The following is a 15809-nucleotide window of genomic DNA, read 5'->3' as shown; positions in this document are numbered from 1 at the left end:
GTGAGGAAAGCTGATGGTGCTCAGCTACCAAAAGATATAGCACCTGAAGCCTTAAAGACCTGAAGATAAACAAGCACCATCTAGCTGAGAGACAACAAGACCCACACGGGAGAAGCACACCAGCCTACCCCTACTGGATCACTGAGGACATAGGGGGTGCATTAGCAAAAGTGGGGAAGAAAGCAGATGGTGCCCGACTATCAAATGATACAGCATCTGGGGTCTTACAGGCTAGGAAAACTTTTATTTAGTTCTAGGAACCTGGAATGAGATTGGTCAGGTCCTCTGATGTCAGGAAATAGTCGCTTCACAATGACCAGGAGTAAGTCTCTTTAGTACTTGTTTCTTAGACTTGCAAACAGAGTGGAGAAACCTGTGAGACAAAGCCAACAAGAAATATTCCTAGACTAGATAGTGTTTCTTCCTTGAATGGTTCTAATGAGATACAAATCCCTATAAGCTCATAGCAAATAACCTCTCCTCAAGTGAACTTATCATGAAACTTCCTGTTAATTAGATGTACTCATTATTTTACTGCTACTGTTTAAAACTGTGCCTCTCCCAGACATATCTCTTTACATTAAAAAATGTAGGATTTGTGTCATAAATGTATTTAATACCTAGTGCAGCCTTAAAACACCAAAGTGCATAGCCTCCTTCCTTTACCCATCTCCCCCCTTTTTTTCCACTCAGTGATGATGAACAGGCATTATTCCAATTACACTTGTCCAATTGCTTTTAAAAGATAAAATAAAGTCCCAGGACAGATAAGGTATTACTATTGTTCCTATTATGGTATGAGTTCTTAAGTATCCAGCGTGCTCTCTGCTTTAGTGGGGAGGGCACTCAAAAGGAATTACATCTGATTTTGATCATGTAGTAGATATCTTCATTTTGCATGTTTGCTACATCAGACAATATACATCTATCTTAATTATATCTTCGTGTAAGAATAAACCCAGAGTTATTTCAGTCTCTGTGCATTGCTTCCTAGCTCTCTTGCCTTTTAAGCAATTATAAATCTTATTCCAATAGTGAATTATGTTTGACAAAGAAGACTTCTTTTCTAAGAGGTGCACTTTAATTTGACGTTTAAAACAACTGGCTTAAAAATGTGATTGGCCTTAGTATCTTTTTAGATCTCTAGATAAGCTTACTGCAAAAAACATACCTCTTGGGAATTTGGAAAGCTGACTGATAATATGATACATCAACGTTTATGGGGGAAAAGCAAAGCCTTCATTTTCCTTCTAGTTGTTCTTATTTCCTACATCAAACAGAAGATACATCTTTTATCAAGCTGTGTTCCCATGAGTCCAGATACTATTTGATTCATTGAATCAAGTGGGACCACTTTCATCTCGTTGTGACAAAACAGAGAGAATGACATTTTCTCTGAACGCTTTAAGGATGACAGCATGATACTTCCCTACATTTATTGGTTCAACAACCTTTAATAGTGCAGTTTCAGAATTAATACAAACAACTAAATTATGATGCTTACCTTACAGGAGCCAATGAGAAAGAAATAGTTCTGATGAATGGTTTGACTGTTAATTTACACCTTCTACTGGTAAGTTTTCTTTATCATCAATGTTTAATATATGTTCATTTGCAGAATATGGTGATTTCTATCTTTAATTCATGAGCATCTGGTAGTTTGCTTATTTTTAAATAAGTTGTGAAGTTATTTTCATTCTTACCAGGAAATGCTAGACCAGCTAGTTATTATTATATCTTTGTTACAACCATGGGAGAATTGACTCTTTGTTAGTTTATCTCAGAGCACAAAGAGTAAATAAAGTAAACAACAACAACACACACACACACAAACAATGCTATAGGAATGTTATAAAAATCTTGAGCTTTTTGTAAGGATAACTTTTCAAACTACTGAATTCTAGCAGAGTGGGGTCAGTATATGTTAGTAGATTAAATTTTTGGTGGCAGGTTAAAAAAGAATTGGAAGATAAAACTGACATGTATAAAAGAGTACAAATTTCATATTAAATACTCAAAAGGGAGAAAGTTGAGAAGACTATCTACATTTGTAAAGATTTACTGCCTCAAAAGCTCTTTCTAAGTTCTCTGTGAGTCAGAGTCCACTGGGTGACAGTGGGTTCTGTTCTGTTGTTTTTAAATACTCAATAATATTTACATCTTAAAATTCCAGTTTTATATTCCTGCTTGGAATATGGCATCTATACTTATTGGTTTGGTGCTTTGAAACTTTTAAATTCACAGTTAAGTATATTTTGGAAACTTATCCACATGCATAAGATATACATTGAAGACATCAATGTCTTATTTTAATAAAGTAGAAAAATGTATTTGAGGAATGCCTAAAAGCAACTGTGGAGTATTTTAAGGATTCAAGGAGTATTTTAAGGATGATGTTAAACAGCAGTTGAATTCAGACATTTCTGGGTTTGACTACCAGCTATGTTATTAAATGTCTATATGACTTTGCACAAGGCTTTCAGTATGTACAAGTTTTAATTTTTTTCTTGCTAAGAATGAGGATTATACCTAGGTATCCATAAATTTGCCCTAGGATTATAGGTGAAAATTGCTTTAGCACCCTGGTCCATCATCAATACCTAATTTACCGTAGTTAGTACTTTTATTATTGACATTTTCACTCCGATTGGCTAGGAACCACCTGATGGGACTCCATTGAACAATTATGCTCCTTGTTCCTGGTAGCTCTAGAAATGGCAATTATATTATGTTAAGACTGAGGTGGCATAGTGGGTTACATATTAGGCTCCTAACTACAAGGTCAGCAGTTCAAAACCACCAGCAGGCCCATGGGAGAAAGATGAGGATTTCTACTTCTGTAAATATCCATAGCCTTGGAAACCCACAGGGGCAATCGTACTGTCTTACAGGGCCAATATGGGTTAGAATTGACTAAATGGCAGTGAAGCCTGAGACATTTTTCAGCTAAACCTAAAATCATAGACCAAAAATAATTTTTAAAAAGTAGGAACAGTATGTAGTGGGAACCAAGTTAGCCATAAAAGATAACTCCCCCCCAAAAATTATTGAAAAAAAAGAAATAACTCAATATAAATAGGATATTCATGGAGCATGACATGTAAGTCTCATTACCATTAAACACTTTGGGAAGACAACTTTGCAATTAAAATCTACGTTTGAGATTTTGCTTTAATCAGATTCACATTCTTCCATAGGCTTGCTTTTCACTGATAAATACAAGCCAATATCTTTCTCCTCTTTGTATCTCATTGGAATCAAGATGAATCAGCCCAGTACCCTTGACAAACACCATAGAGGCATAATTAATTAATTAGTGCTTGTAAAGTTCTGGAGATCACAAGATGAAACTGTGGTGTAAAATGAGAAAATTCATAAATTGTGAATTAATGTTTTTTTCAATGAATTGATTTCATTGCAGTTGTCATTTTTCAAGCCTACCCCAAAACGGTATAAAATTCTTCTAGAAGCCAAAGCCTTCCCTTCAGATCATGTAAGGATTTCTTCAAATCATATTTATATTCTTTCTACTCTTCTGAGAGGAGCATGTCATTTGCTTGACTTGAATGTTTAGTCACTAGTCTTTCTCAAGTACCCTCTCAATAAAAGTATCTGTGAAATGGTTTTGACTGAGACATTTAAAAAATAAATTGTAGCTTTATTTATTTTGTTCTAGTAAAACAGGAGTTCAAGGAGGAGAGTACTGAATAGGAAAAGTGATTGATTCATCTTTTAAAAGACATTGAGCAAACTGTTGGTGTCCATCAAATGCAGTTATAAATGTTTTCTTAATTGTGGCTGTTTTAGTTTATAAAATACAATCAATACAAGTCATAGAGCTTAACCATTTAGCTACATATTATAGGAATATAAAAGTGTACTTGTCTTTTTGCTTTTGTAGTATGGTATAATAAGAATTAGTGTCTTATATTTAAAATGTTATTTTTTAAAGATAGAACATTTGTTGTGATGCATTAAAATTTACTTTGTTTAATCAGCCATTCAGTTGGTAAAATTTTATTTTTCAGACATATGAAAGCTTGTTGTTCATTTCAATTTTAATGTTACAGAAACCTGGTTTCTGTATTTCATATTGTTAGTAACTATTATACCCCCATCTTATGTAATTTTAAAGTACTTACTCATTTATGCCCAAATCAATAACCATTACTTTACTAAATAGAAGCTAAGTAATTTCAAAATATTCAATATATTTGTAATAGATTGTGCCCAGTTGTCTCTCAATTAAATATATTACTTCATTGTGTAAATAAAGTTTCAAATAAGACATTTTTAACATGTACAATTAAATGACATTAATTATCTTCATCATTTTCTATGATCAACATCATTATCCTTTTCCAAATATTTCCATACCCTTAATAGGAGTTCAGTGCTCCTGAAATCAACTATATAATAACTTTTCATTTTAATAACCTTTTCTTCTTAGGTTCTGTGTTCTTTCATAAGAAGCTCATAAAATTCACTTTGTTATTTTATGTTTTTATTTGACATAATGTGATTTAATAACTTATACTACATATCTCTTTGAACCCTTAAAGTCTAGATGACTCCTAAATTTCCTTCAATCTCTAAAAATCAATGTTTCAAAGAGTGTTAGGTGTCTGTGTAAATGATATTAAGTCGTTCTTTTTTTCTGGCACATTTTATTCAGTTACTTTGACCTTGGACTTAGTAGTATCCTTTTTTGGTTACACTTTAGCTTATTTTCAGAGTTGTTACTCTAATGGGCTTATGTGGGCTGGATTTAATAAGATACATCACCCGTCTTTTCCAGTATGCCATTGAGTCCCAGCTCCAACTTCATGGGCTTAATGTTGAGAAGAGCATGCGGATCGTCAAGCCAAGAGAGGTAAAGAGGGAGACAAATACGTATTCATCAATCTTTTATTTAGTGTTGATAATTTAAATTCCCTGTTCCTGAAAAGGTTTTTCTTTTTATTATCTTGATGGACTTTCAAGGAAATCTAAAAGGTTTATAGTAGTGCTACATTGGGCAATCTGCTTAAAATAAAGAAGGAAATCAGAAGTGTTTTTATGTACATTTCTCACAAGATGGTCACAGAGCAAGCAAACTATTTTACTGATTATAACATTAAAGTCTGTCATATTTTTTATTTGGAATAGAAGTGTTAACTGATGTATAACATTTTCAAGTTCACATGCTATTTTCTATAAACACAACCCAAATGAGGCTAAGGGCCAGCAACTTGTGTTGAGCATTCTAGTTGCTCTGATGAGGTCTGTTTCCGCACCCTGAGTATCAAATGTGCTCCTTTGTGCATCAGCTGGGGTGTAGAAAGGGCACGGCACACGGAAAGAGTTGGACTTTGAAGGTTGGATGATTGAGACCCCTGTGCCAATCCAGATACACTTCTTACTGGGCACATGACTTTGAAAAGGTTGTTTTATGAGATTACTTGAGGTTAAAGCAGGTAACAAAGGATTCATCTAATTAGGTTTGACCATTTGTTCAAGATCTGAAACACTGAGCACTTCACATTAATAGGGCAAGTTGTACAGACTTTGACATACACACTCTGCAGCGTGTGTAATTTGGCACCAAGAAAATCAGATGGATTAAATTTTTTATTTCAGATACGATGTTCCCACACTGCTTTTTTTTCCTCTTAGCCCTCTTGTCCACTCCTCCCCATTCTGCACCTCCTCCTCCCACAGTGTTAAAACAATGCTTGCACAATTATTTCTGTCAACCTAGAATTACTTTGAAGAAATTAAACATCTCTATTCTCTTTCCCAACCTACAATAAATTAATGGAATTAAGAGTTCTCATGCTTGTAAGAGAATATTGATTTCATAAATCATATAGAAATTGGTAACTTCTAGTATAAATGTATAAATCATAGGTATTCATGGTGAAAGTGTAGTGGAGTTTCATGAGCTAATACTAATATTGAGTGATATTTTAGTATTACTTTTTTTTTCTATTTCTTTTGTTCTTGACAATATACATGGCAAAACACAACAATTTAACAGTTTTTACCTGTGTAATTCAATAACATGAATTACAGCCTTTGAGGTCTGCAACGATTCGCACCCACCTTCCTGAGTTGTTCCTGCTCATTCACATAAACTCATTGTTTAGTTTTTTTCCTATCTAATTTTTCAAGTGCTATTATCAGTTTGATCCCAAATACATAGTTCTTAAAGGAGAAGCATAGCACTCGAGGCAGAAACATTTTTACTGGTTAAATTAATATACTGTTTGGTTTAAGGAAACTTAAAATTTTAGATTTAAAGTCTCTCCTAGGGCAACAGTTCTGGTTGTTATTCCAATAAATTCAGTTCACAGTTACTCAGAGGTATATCAGTGTCATCTTCCACCTTCTTAGACAGAACCTTGCAGGAAAATGTCATTTAGTGGAAGTTAGAGACTTTGGCTAGAGGAGTCACATTAAATAATTCACTATCCCTGAAGGTTCCTCTTATCTCTATCTGACAAGTAAGGCTGGTCATTCTTAAGATTTTGAATTTTGTTCCAATATTTGCCTTCACTCAATTTACAGCAATCTGTTGGATCCCTTTCAGAGCACCCAATATGGTAGCTGGCCACCATACAGGTGTCCTGTTTTCAGGTTGTGGAGGCTGAGATCCATTAGTTTTCTGGATTAATTGTTTCCATGAGTCTGTTTTTCTTCTCTCTTCTTTGCTCTGGACATGGGAGGATGAATAGCTGTGCCTTATATGGTCACTTGCAAGCATTTAAAATCCCAGTCACTAGTGACCAACTCCAAAATAAACTACTGTTCTATAGGGTTGATTCCAATTTATTGGTACTCTATAGAACAGAGTAGACTTGCCCCTTGTGGATTTCTGAGACTGTAAATCTTTTGGGGAGTAGAAAGCTTCATATTTCTCCTGCAGAGTTGCAAGTGGTTTTAAACTACTGACTTTGTGATTAGCAGCCACTGTGTAAACCACAGGGCTTCTTTCTACTGACCAAAGTAGGATGTAAAACATTGTCTTTGAGCTTATGTTATCCCAGTTGCCCTTGCTGTCCTCTATGATCAGGGTCCCAATTTCTCAAACATTTTAAAATAACTACTGGTATTTTATTGGCTTGAACTAAGGAGGAAACGATTTATAGGTAGGAAGGTAGCAAAAATTAATTGAAAACATGTGGTCCAAAACAGTGAAGTAGGTTTTTGCAATAACTTACACCTTGAAATTGTGTCTTGCATTATTCTCATTTCTTAATGATAACAGTCATATTCAAATGTTTCTCATCTCCCAAAATTTTTTGAGATCATTAGTCTGAAATAAATAAACAAACAAATAAATATGCCTTTGCATTTTCTTTGGATCAAAAAAGATCTCATGACGAAATCTAGATTGGAAATATGCAGTGACAAATACGTATATAATGCAACTTGTGCCTAATTCTGTTTTAGGGAGAAGAAACCTTGAGACTGGAGGATATCCTTGGAGTGATCGAGAAGGAAGGAGACTCGATTGCAGTGGTTCTTTTCAGTGGGGTCCATTTTTTCACTGGCCAACACTTTAACATACCTGCCATCACCAAAGCCGGGCAAGCAAAGGTATGCCTATCACTGCCTCCTTCCCATCTTGTCCTCTCACCTCAACGGTAGTGGAAGGCGTCTGTTGTAACATTGGGTTGGAGTCCCTGTTGCCTCACAAACAGGAAGCACTCAAAGGGGGGATGGTTCAAAACCACCCCCTTGAGGTGCCGTGAGAAGGATGGCAGGAGATCCGCTTCTGGAACGTCCCCATTGAACACCCTCTGGGGCAGGGTACCCTATACAGATGGCATCCCTGTGAGTCAGAAGAGACTTGACACCAATCACACACAACAAACCTATTTTAAGGTTAAAAAAAGAATAACCCGTGTCACACACACAGATTTGCACTCCTCTTTGCTTTTACTCAACTCTATTTATGTCATGCTTTTGTGAGTCTGTGGCCTTGCCGTTTGTGGTAGTTACACAATCTGGTGTCAATTTGGGACTTGAGAGGATTAAGAGTGAAGGGGTGGAGTCTAGCTTGTTAATCAGGATATAACCAACGGGGCCTCTGTGTAGGAATGGGCTTCCCCTGACGATTCCAGGAATTCCTTTATTTCCTCCTTGGAGTGGGAGACCCTCTTTCTTGACTCACACCCTGAGAGACATTTCTGACAAGAAGCCACATGAAGCTACCCTGATGCAGCCAGAAGCCACGTGGAGACTCTGGCCAGTGCTGAGATGTTTACATCGCCTCTGGATCCACAAGACTTCCCACCCATTGCCCTGTGATCTTCCTGCATTCGATGTCATTGCATGTGTTTCCTGGGTCTGAAGAAGACTCTATATATTGGTATCAGACATAAGATCTAATATCAAATTTATGGACCTAATCTGGGCCAGGCTGGGATGTTTTCTTAATATTCAATTGCTCTTGTATATAAACCTCTTTCTTATACACTTGTGCATGTCCATGAATTTGTTTCTCTAGTCTACCCAGACTAACACACCGCTTTACTAGCAGGTACTCTCCGGTGTTTTGTCTCCAATCTGCAGGACTCGTAATCTTCTTGTAGGTGACAGAATGGTTAAATCGGCAGAAAGCAGTTGGTAAGCAGGATATAAGTTACATACTAAACTGTGAGATACTAGACTCTGGTACTTTGTCACAGTATAACTCACTCTGAGTCGCAGTCATTTGCTGGTCCATTGCTACTGCTGTGGTTGCTTCCAGTATTGTCATTCTTCAGGACTATAGAGCTCAGTCTCCTGGGTCTAAGAAGTTCTCAGCACAGGGACTCTGGGTTCAAAAGGTATACTTAGGTCCTGGTTCTTCTTGATGGGACTGAAATCCCCCTTCAACCTGTAAGATGGGCTCTTCTTAAGATTAAAGGGATGACAAAATAGACCCATCCTTTTGGTGAGCCACAGATAACTTTATTTCCATGTTCCCAAACATTATTTTGTGAGAGTTACAAGACCAGGACTTCAAAAGTCAAATATAGAGAAACCCATTGCCCTACAACACATACAGTTAATTATCACAGTGGGGCAAAGTATTCTTTTTATGGAAGACATCTTGTCACCTGAATCTGAGTTAGCCAGGCAAATGAGATGAAGAAAAAAATGGCCTAGAGGTAGGGAGAAGTTTATATAAACAGAGTGATGTAGATATGGGGCACCAGACGTGGGAGAAATAGAAGATACTAGGCCATAAAGATCTTTAAGAGGTTATGAGTAATGCCTTAAAATTAATGGGTCCCTTTGAAGGGAAACAATGAGGATTAGAATCAGAATCATGCTTAGAAAGTTTACTCTAGCAATAGCGCAGAGAATTCACTTGAGGAATTCAAAATGGCGAGGGGAGTACTGCAGTAGTTGAGGATTTGACTGTCGACAAGGTGTGGTGGTGACTGAAAACGTTTGTGCTGATATGTGGTTGTGTCGATATGAATGGCAGTTCCCGTAGGAACTGATTTTGAATCAAAATCGGTTGAAATTATTTGTTCTTGTTTTAATTGGGTATGGTAAGCACTGACGTTTGATGATTACATTTCAACCTCTTCATATTGTATTATTTACTGTTAGAGGCAAAAGAATAAAAATTTAACTGGAGGCTGTAGCGAGATTGCATTCATTCATTCATTTTGTGTGTAAGAGAGATTTTTATATCCAAGAGTAACTGTATATTAAGAAAACATCCCAGCCCAGTCCGGACCAAATCCATAAGTTTGATCCTAGCCCATAAGTCTCATATTAGCCCATATGTTCGATATTAGTCCATAAATTCTCCTACAGACTCATGCAGCACATGCGATGATGCCAAAAGCAGAAAGTTCACAGGCCACTGGGTGAAAAGTCTCATTGGAAACATCTCAGCCCTGGTGCAGCTCTCCACGTGGCTCCTCCAGCTCCAGGGTTCGGGCTGCCATCAGCATAGCTTCACGTGGCTTGTCAAGAGAATATGAAGCAGAGAGAGGGTGTGTCCCGCCTGGGAGGAAGACAGGAGTTTCCTTGAAGGCTATGTCCACACAGAGACATCATTGGCTATGACCCGATTCACAGGCTAGACTCCACCCCTTCGCTCAAGTTGACAGAGTATGTAACTGCCACAGTTGTTAACCAAATGGTCCGTGGTTTGAACCCACCAGCCACTCTACAGCAGAACCGTGTGGTGGTCTGCTTCCATAAGGATTACGGAATACCTCTAGCCCTTAGTTTTCCAAGGTTGAGTCACAGTGGGCTCCATTTAAACTATTAGCTTCCTGGATTGGGATAACTCGGTTCTTGCTTCGAGGTGCTTTACGAATTCAGGGGAAGAAGCACATTTTTGAAATCCAAGTGGCTTTTAGGAGGAAAGGGGAAGTTTCGGGTATTACAGTCTCAAAAAAATACATGCTGGTTCAGAGACTTTCTTAATTTTTAAGATGCTGCTACCTACTGGTAACTTTAAGAATTACTTTATAGAGATCATTTCCGTTACTATGTTAAAGAGCTTTCTTCAAAAGTCATATTTTAACAATTTATGTTTTCTGCTATCTACAGGGAAATACTTGTATATGTACCAAAACATGTAGAAGCCAAGAGTGATTTTTTGATGCAATGCATTAGATTTGACTGCAGGACTTTTAACAATAGGATATAGTGTGTGAGGCTTTGTGGTTTCTTCAGTGTATTACTCTTTCTAAATAATTAATAATAATAATAAAACAAAGTAGTCCCGCTTCTATTTGGGGGAGTTTTATACATAAAGTTGAGCTACAAAAACATAAAAAGTTGAGTTGCAAAAAAAAAAAGTTTCATAGAAGCCATTGCTTTAATTAGAAATAATGAGAGAAAAAGAGTTCAAATTCAGAAAGGCGATCTTTTTCCTTATGGAGATTTCATTACTAAAAGTGTGTCTTAAAAAGCAAACAGATGTGTGTATGTCTGTTAAATTTAAACATTGTTCTGTAAATCCTGGTTTTTAGAACTTCTAAATTTTGGTGGGGCTTGATTATGTTTCTTCCCCATCACTCCAGAATTTCTATCACTATGTCTTATTATTATGTTGTGAGAAAGGTAGGGCTTTCTTCTCACCTAAAGAGCTAGGTAGCAGCATCTTAAAAATTAAGAACGTCTCTGAACCAGCATGTATTTTTTTGAGACTGTAATACCTGAACCTCGGAGGGGCAGTTCTGTCCTTTCCTATGGGGTCCATAAGAGTCAGCACCAACGTGATGGCAGCGAGCTTTCTCTTTAAAAAAATATTATTATGGCATTTTTTTGTTCTTTTTATTGAAGAAAAACATAAATCCATACCGCCCAAACACAGAGAAAACACACTCACACACACACTTCTATACCAGAACCTCTTCTGTAATTCTTCATTGCAAAGGACAGCCATTGGTACTCTTGAAAAATGCATTGTTGAGTTAGGAGAAACCCATTTGTGTGTGTGTGTACCTTTCCCGGTCTTTTTCTCATCAACTGTGTTAGTCTGGGTACATTAGAGAAACAAATCCACAGAAACTCATATGTATAAGAGAGAGTTTTATATAAAGTGTAAGTGCGCATCAAGAAAACATCCCAACCAGTGCTGCCCAAGCCCACAAGTGCAACATTAGCCCATATGTCGGACACTAATCCACAAAGTCCTCCTCCATCTCACAAAATACACGCAATGATGCCGGCTGCAGGAGGAAAGCTGAGTCAGTGAATGTGTAAGCATCTCAGTGCTGGCAGGGGTCTCCACACGGCTGTTCCAGCACCCAGGCATCAGGGTAGGTCCATGTGGCTTCTCCTCAGGGATGTCTTGCAGGAAGTGAGCCTTGCCAGCTGAAGTAAGGAACTGGCTAAGGCAGCTACACCCTGGTCCAACTATCAGAAAGCAGTAGACCCGAGAATTAGAAAGGTGAGGCTCACTGAGCCATTTATCTCTATGTCCTTCAATTAACCCCACATGTGTTTATTGGCCAGGTTGGCACAATAAACTTTAACTATCTCAACTCAGTTTTCAATTTTCATAAGCTTCTTCATAATAAACTCTAGTGGTCATCCTGTGGCCTTTGAGAAAATCTCTCAAGGTTACCCCTTTAGAATCCTCAATAACAGCCTATAACTTTCTGAGCTGACCTCTCTGCTTTGATTTTTACTTGCCCAAGAGATCCTCTCAGAAGCTAGTATTTTGAGTGGATTTTTTTCTGCGGCACTTTTAAAAGACTCGAGACAAATCTTCTACTGAGAGTCGTTGTCTGCAGCCATTCATGGAGTGTAGAGACAGTGTTACAGTGTTAAACACATTTTGTTTGGAGTAAACCTCTGCATGTATGAACTGGAACCCTGTACCAAAGTTACTTACCCTTAACTTTTCTAGGACTGTATAAAATATTATTTTACTTTTGGGGGACTGAGTGTATGTATCAGTTATCTCTTCCCACAAAATGCTGTCCTTAGCAGCCAGAATTTTGATACTCCAGTATCAAAATGTAGGGCTTTAAATTTTTTCCTAAAAGTGTATTTATGGGTCATGTTACTATCTGATGATCTAGGCAGGAGCTAGCTAGTGGCATTCTGCTAGGCTCACGTGAGCTCATTCCTAGGTCTCTGACCAGGTGTGGGGAATGGAAGCAGGGCACACCTGATCAAGGCTGAATTCAGATGAGGAGGAATCTGATCCACATTTCTCTCACCTTCTGTCTGGGTTGGCAGTCAAATCCAAGCAGTCCTAGCAGAGATGGCAGAGGGCAGGAAAGAGCAAGTTGAGTCACCTAGGTGCTCCTTGAGCTTCTGCTTACATCAATTTTATTGATGAAAAAAAGGGGGAAAAAACAGTCAGATGGCTCTTCTCAGTGTCAGAGAATTTCACCCTGCCTCTAATGAGAGGAACTGAAAGTTATATGGCAAAGGGCATGAATACAAGAAGGTAAAGAAACGGAAACTATGAATGTCGTTTACTATAGTAATGTGTATAATGAATCTATTAACTTAAGATGTGAATATGATGTGAAAGTAAATAACTGAAATCAATTCCTTCAAGTTACCAGGATACACTAACACAGTAATTCTCTAATGAGTTGGTTATAAAAATTCTTTATGGTCAATCACTCAAAGTCATTGAAAACCTCAAAGAGCTATTAATTTTGTGCTTGTATATCTGTTGCATTTTTAAATTATTAAATGTATTCATCAATTTATTTTAACATAACAGCCATAAACCCTTAATGCTAACAAATATAGTATATTTTCAAAATACATAAAATAACCAGTTTATGAAAAAACAAACAAAAAGAGTGACACTGAATCCCATGTGGCATATAACTTTAATGTTTTGCTTACTAGAAGCCAGCTGGATTTTCATATATGTTTCTGAATGCAATCTTTTCATTCTTCTATCTGCTACTGCCATAGTTAAACAGGAAAAAAAATCTGTCCTCATATAGAAAAAAATCTGTCCTCATACAGATATGGAATTGGAAAAGGTAGGAGTAGTTTAATAGTATTTCTATTAGGTGTCTGATAAGCATTGGACTGGTAACTGAAAGATGTGTGGTTCAAGCCCACTGACTCCTCTGTGGAACAAAAATGAGGCCATCTGCTCCCACTAAGATGTATGGCATTGGAAAGCCTACATAAGTTCACTCTGACCCCATAGCAAAGAATTTGGGGTTTGTTTTATTCTCTTGCTTTTATTTTTTGCTTAATACAGAATCTGGTGCGAACTTCGTAATGGTTTGTTGGGGTAGGGGATGTAAAACCAAATCATTGAAAATGTTTGTTCTTTGTGACATTAAAGTCCATTGAATCTTTATGGAATATGGATGGGTCTTTGCTTGATGCATTGGTCATTTGGAAAATATTGATTCACTGAGACATACATCTCTTCCAAATATTGACACCTTTCATTATATGACATTAAATATATTACCGGGAGTTTCATGCACGACGTTATTGTTTTGATGAGCTTGGCTGTGCAACTATGTACAATATGGTTTTAATTGTCTATGTTATATTCTACAAGGAAAAAAGAAAGTTAAAGTAAATGAAATAGAGTTAAAGTGTTAGAACCAACCCTCCAGATTCCTGCACCATGAGATTCAAACCCTGGAGTGGCTCGCCAATGGGGAAAAGGAAAGGCGAAGTTGATTTAAATGCTTTTTGCGATACCCACACTAGTGTCTAACAAAGAAAAATGATAAAATATTCTATTATATAAAATATCATATTCGCTAATATCCCCAACAAACCCATCTACAGCATGTGGGCATTTATTGGGAAGTAGTCATATTCGTAGAAGCAAATAAAAAATTTTCAACATGCACATTTTGTCCTGAAAATTCTTATTTTACCACCGCCAACAAGTACACTAAGTTGTTTTCTTTGAAGGGACAGATCACTGCTTTAGAAAAAATGCTTGTCAAACGTTCACATTTGAGTTAGTTTTACTTGTCTGAAGGTTGTTTTTTCTTATGTAAATGCTCCTCCATGAGAAAAGGGTGGAGTTCAGCTTGTTCCTGAACTAATTGCACAACTGCCGTGTGCTGAGACCGCCATTCCATCTGAAAGCTCAGACAAGCGTTCATAAGCGTTTCTACAAACAGTGCCAACCCTAAGAGAATTAAAGCATTGAGAGGAAATAAAAACCAACGACCTTGACCGCTTTATCTAAGAGATTCTTCAGTGAAGTTGTCCTTTAGGGACGGGTGGTTAGAGATCATGGCTGGGGGTGGTGCCATACACTGACTGTAGTAGAGTTTAGTGCCTCTGCGAAGGAGAAAAGTTTGACTCACCACAGTTTGCCCTGCCAGTGCAAAAGGCAAAGTGTGCCTTATCATGCTGGGGAGAGTATTGGACTTGATGGGTCTCATGAAAGGCCTTGGGGTCACTCCCAGTTCTATGATTCACGCTCTGTGAGTCACTGCATTAAAGGGTGCTCCTTTTTAATGGTACGGCAAGTTGTCAAAAGAGTCTCCGAAAAGATATTTCAATTCTTCCTAATCAAGAAGCAAGTCTCAAAACGTCTCACTGTGTTCTTCCCCAGGGCTGCTTTGTTGGCTTTGATCTTGCACATGCAGTTGGAAATGTTGAACTCCGCTTACATGACTGGGGAGTGGACTTTGCCTGCTGGTGTTCCTACAAGGTACACACTCGGATGTTGGGTCTTTTTACCAGTACTTCACCTTGTTATTATTCTAAATGGAAAGTTGGAAGATGTGCCATTTTTAAGTAGTTGAGATATTTTTCCCTATGTGTTTTAAAAGAATAACAATCTTTTTGCCTTTTGTGATTTTAGTTAATAATAAGAATTTTATAGAATAGTATAAAATAATTCTTGGAGTAAATATAGTATTGATATTTGAAAAAAAATGTATTTTCATGACCAAAATGATATTTAAATGATTGAACATTGATATCAAACAGACTATAGTAGTAAAGCTATGTGTTACTTGAAGTAAAGTAGTATTTTCAAACCAGTTTCTTTGTGAAGTGAGCAAGCGGTTTGGGCCAATTTCACTTTTAAAAAATTCCTTACTCTAAAGGATTTATCACAGTTTTAAGTGATTTCCCTTTTGGTGGGTAATGATTTATTTATTTTCAATAGTAATTCTCAAACAAAAAATCCCAAGTAACCAAATTTGTTATATATCTAAATCACAGTTTATTACTGTATAGAATGTGTTGTGCTGAGTTGAATTGCTAAAATTCAAGTCAATTGCATCAACCGCCCTTCCCATCTGATCACTTCTAATATTTTGTTATGTTAAGAACTTAACTTATCTTGAAAGGCTTAGTTTTACAGTATTCACTACAAATGTCTTGTTTTCAAT

The 15809-nt window shown here is 37.0% G+C and overlaps 1 protein-coding gene across 7 annotated transcripts in view; it reads left to right on the top strand.

Moving 5' to 3' along the window:
- KYNU (kynureninase) overlaps positions 1-15809 on the top strand; it is a 149421-nt gene that overhangs the window by 53955 nt on the left and 79657 nt on the right. For all 7 annotated transcript variants that reach the window (XM_045299005.1, XM_004703840.2, XM_045298987.1 and 4 more), the window contains exons 5-9: positions 1512-1573; positions 3422-3493; positions 4799-4873; positions 7435-7581; positions 15023-15121. In XM_045299005.1, the coding sequence (XP_045154940.1) occupies positions 1512-1573; positions 3422-3493; positions 4799-4873; positions 7435-7581; positions 15023-15121 (455 nt within the window). The remainder of the gene's footprint in view (positions 1-1511; positions 1574-3421; positions 3494-4798; positions 4874-7434; positions 7582-15022; positions 15122-15809) is intronic.

Source organism: Echinops telfairi, unplaced genomic scaffold, assembly GCF_000313985.2.
Source record: "Echinops telfairi isolate 266 unplaced genomic scaffold, ASM31398v2 ScPeMD7_4;HRSCAF=17, whole genome shotgun sequence".
Taxonomy (NCBI): Eukaryota; Metazoa; Chordata; class Mammalia; order Afrosoricida; family Tenrecidae; genus Echinops; species Echinops telfairi.
The sequence above is the reverse complement of the archived record's forward strand: the minus strand, read 5'-3'. Positions and strand labels throughout refer to the sequence as shown.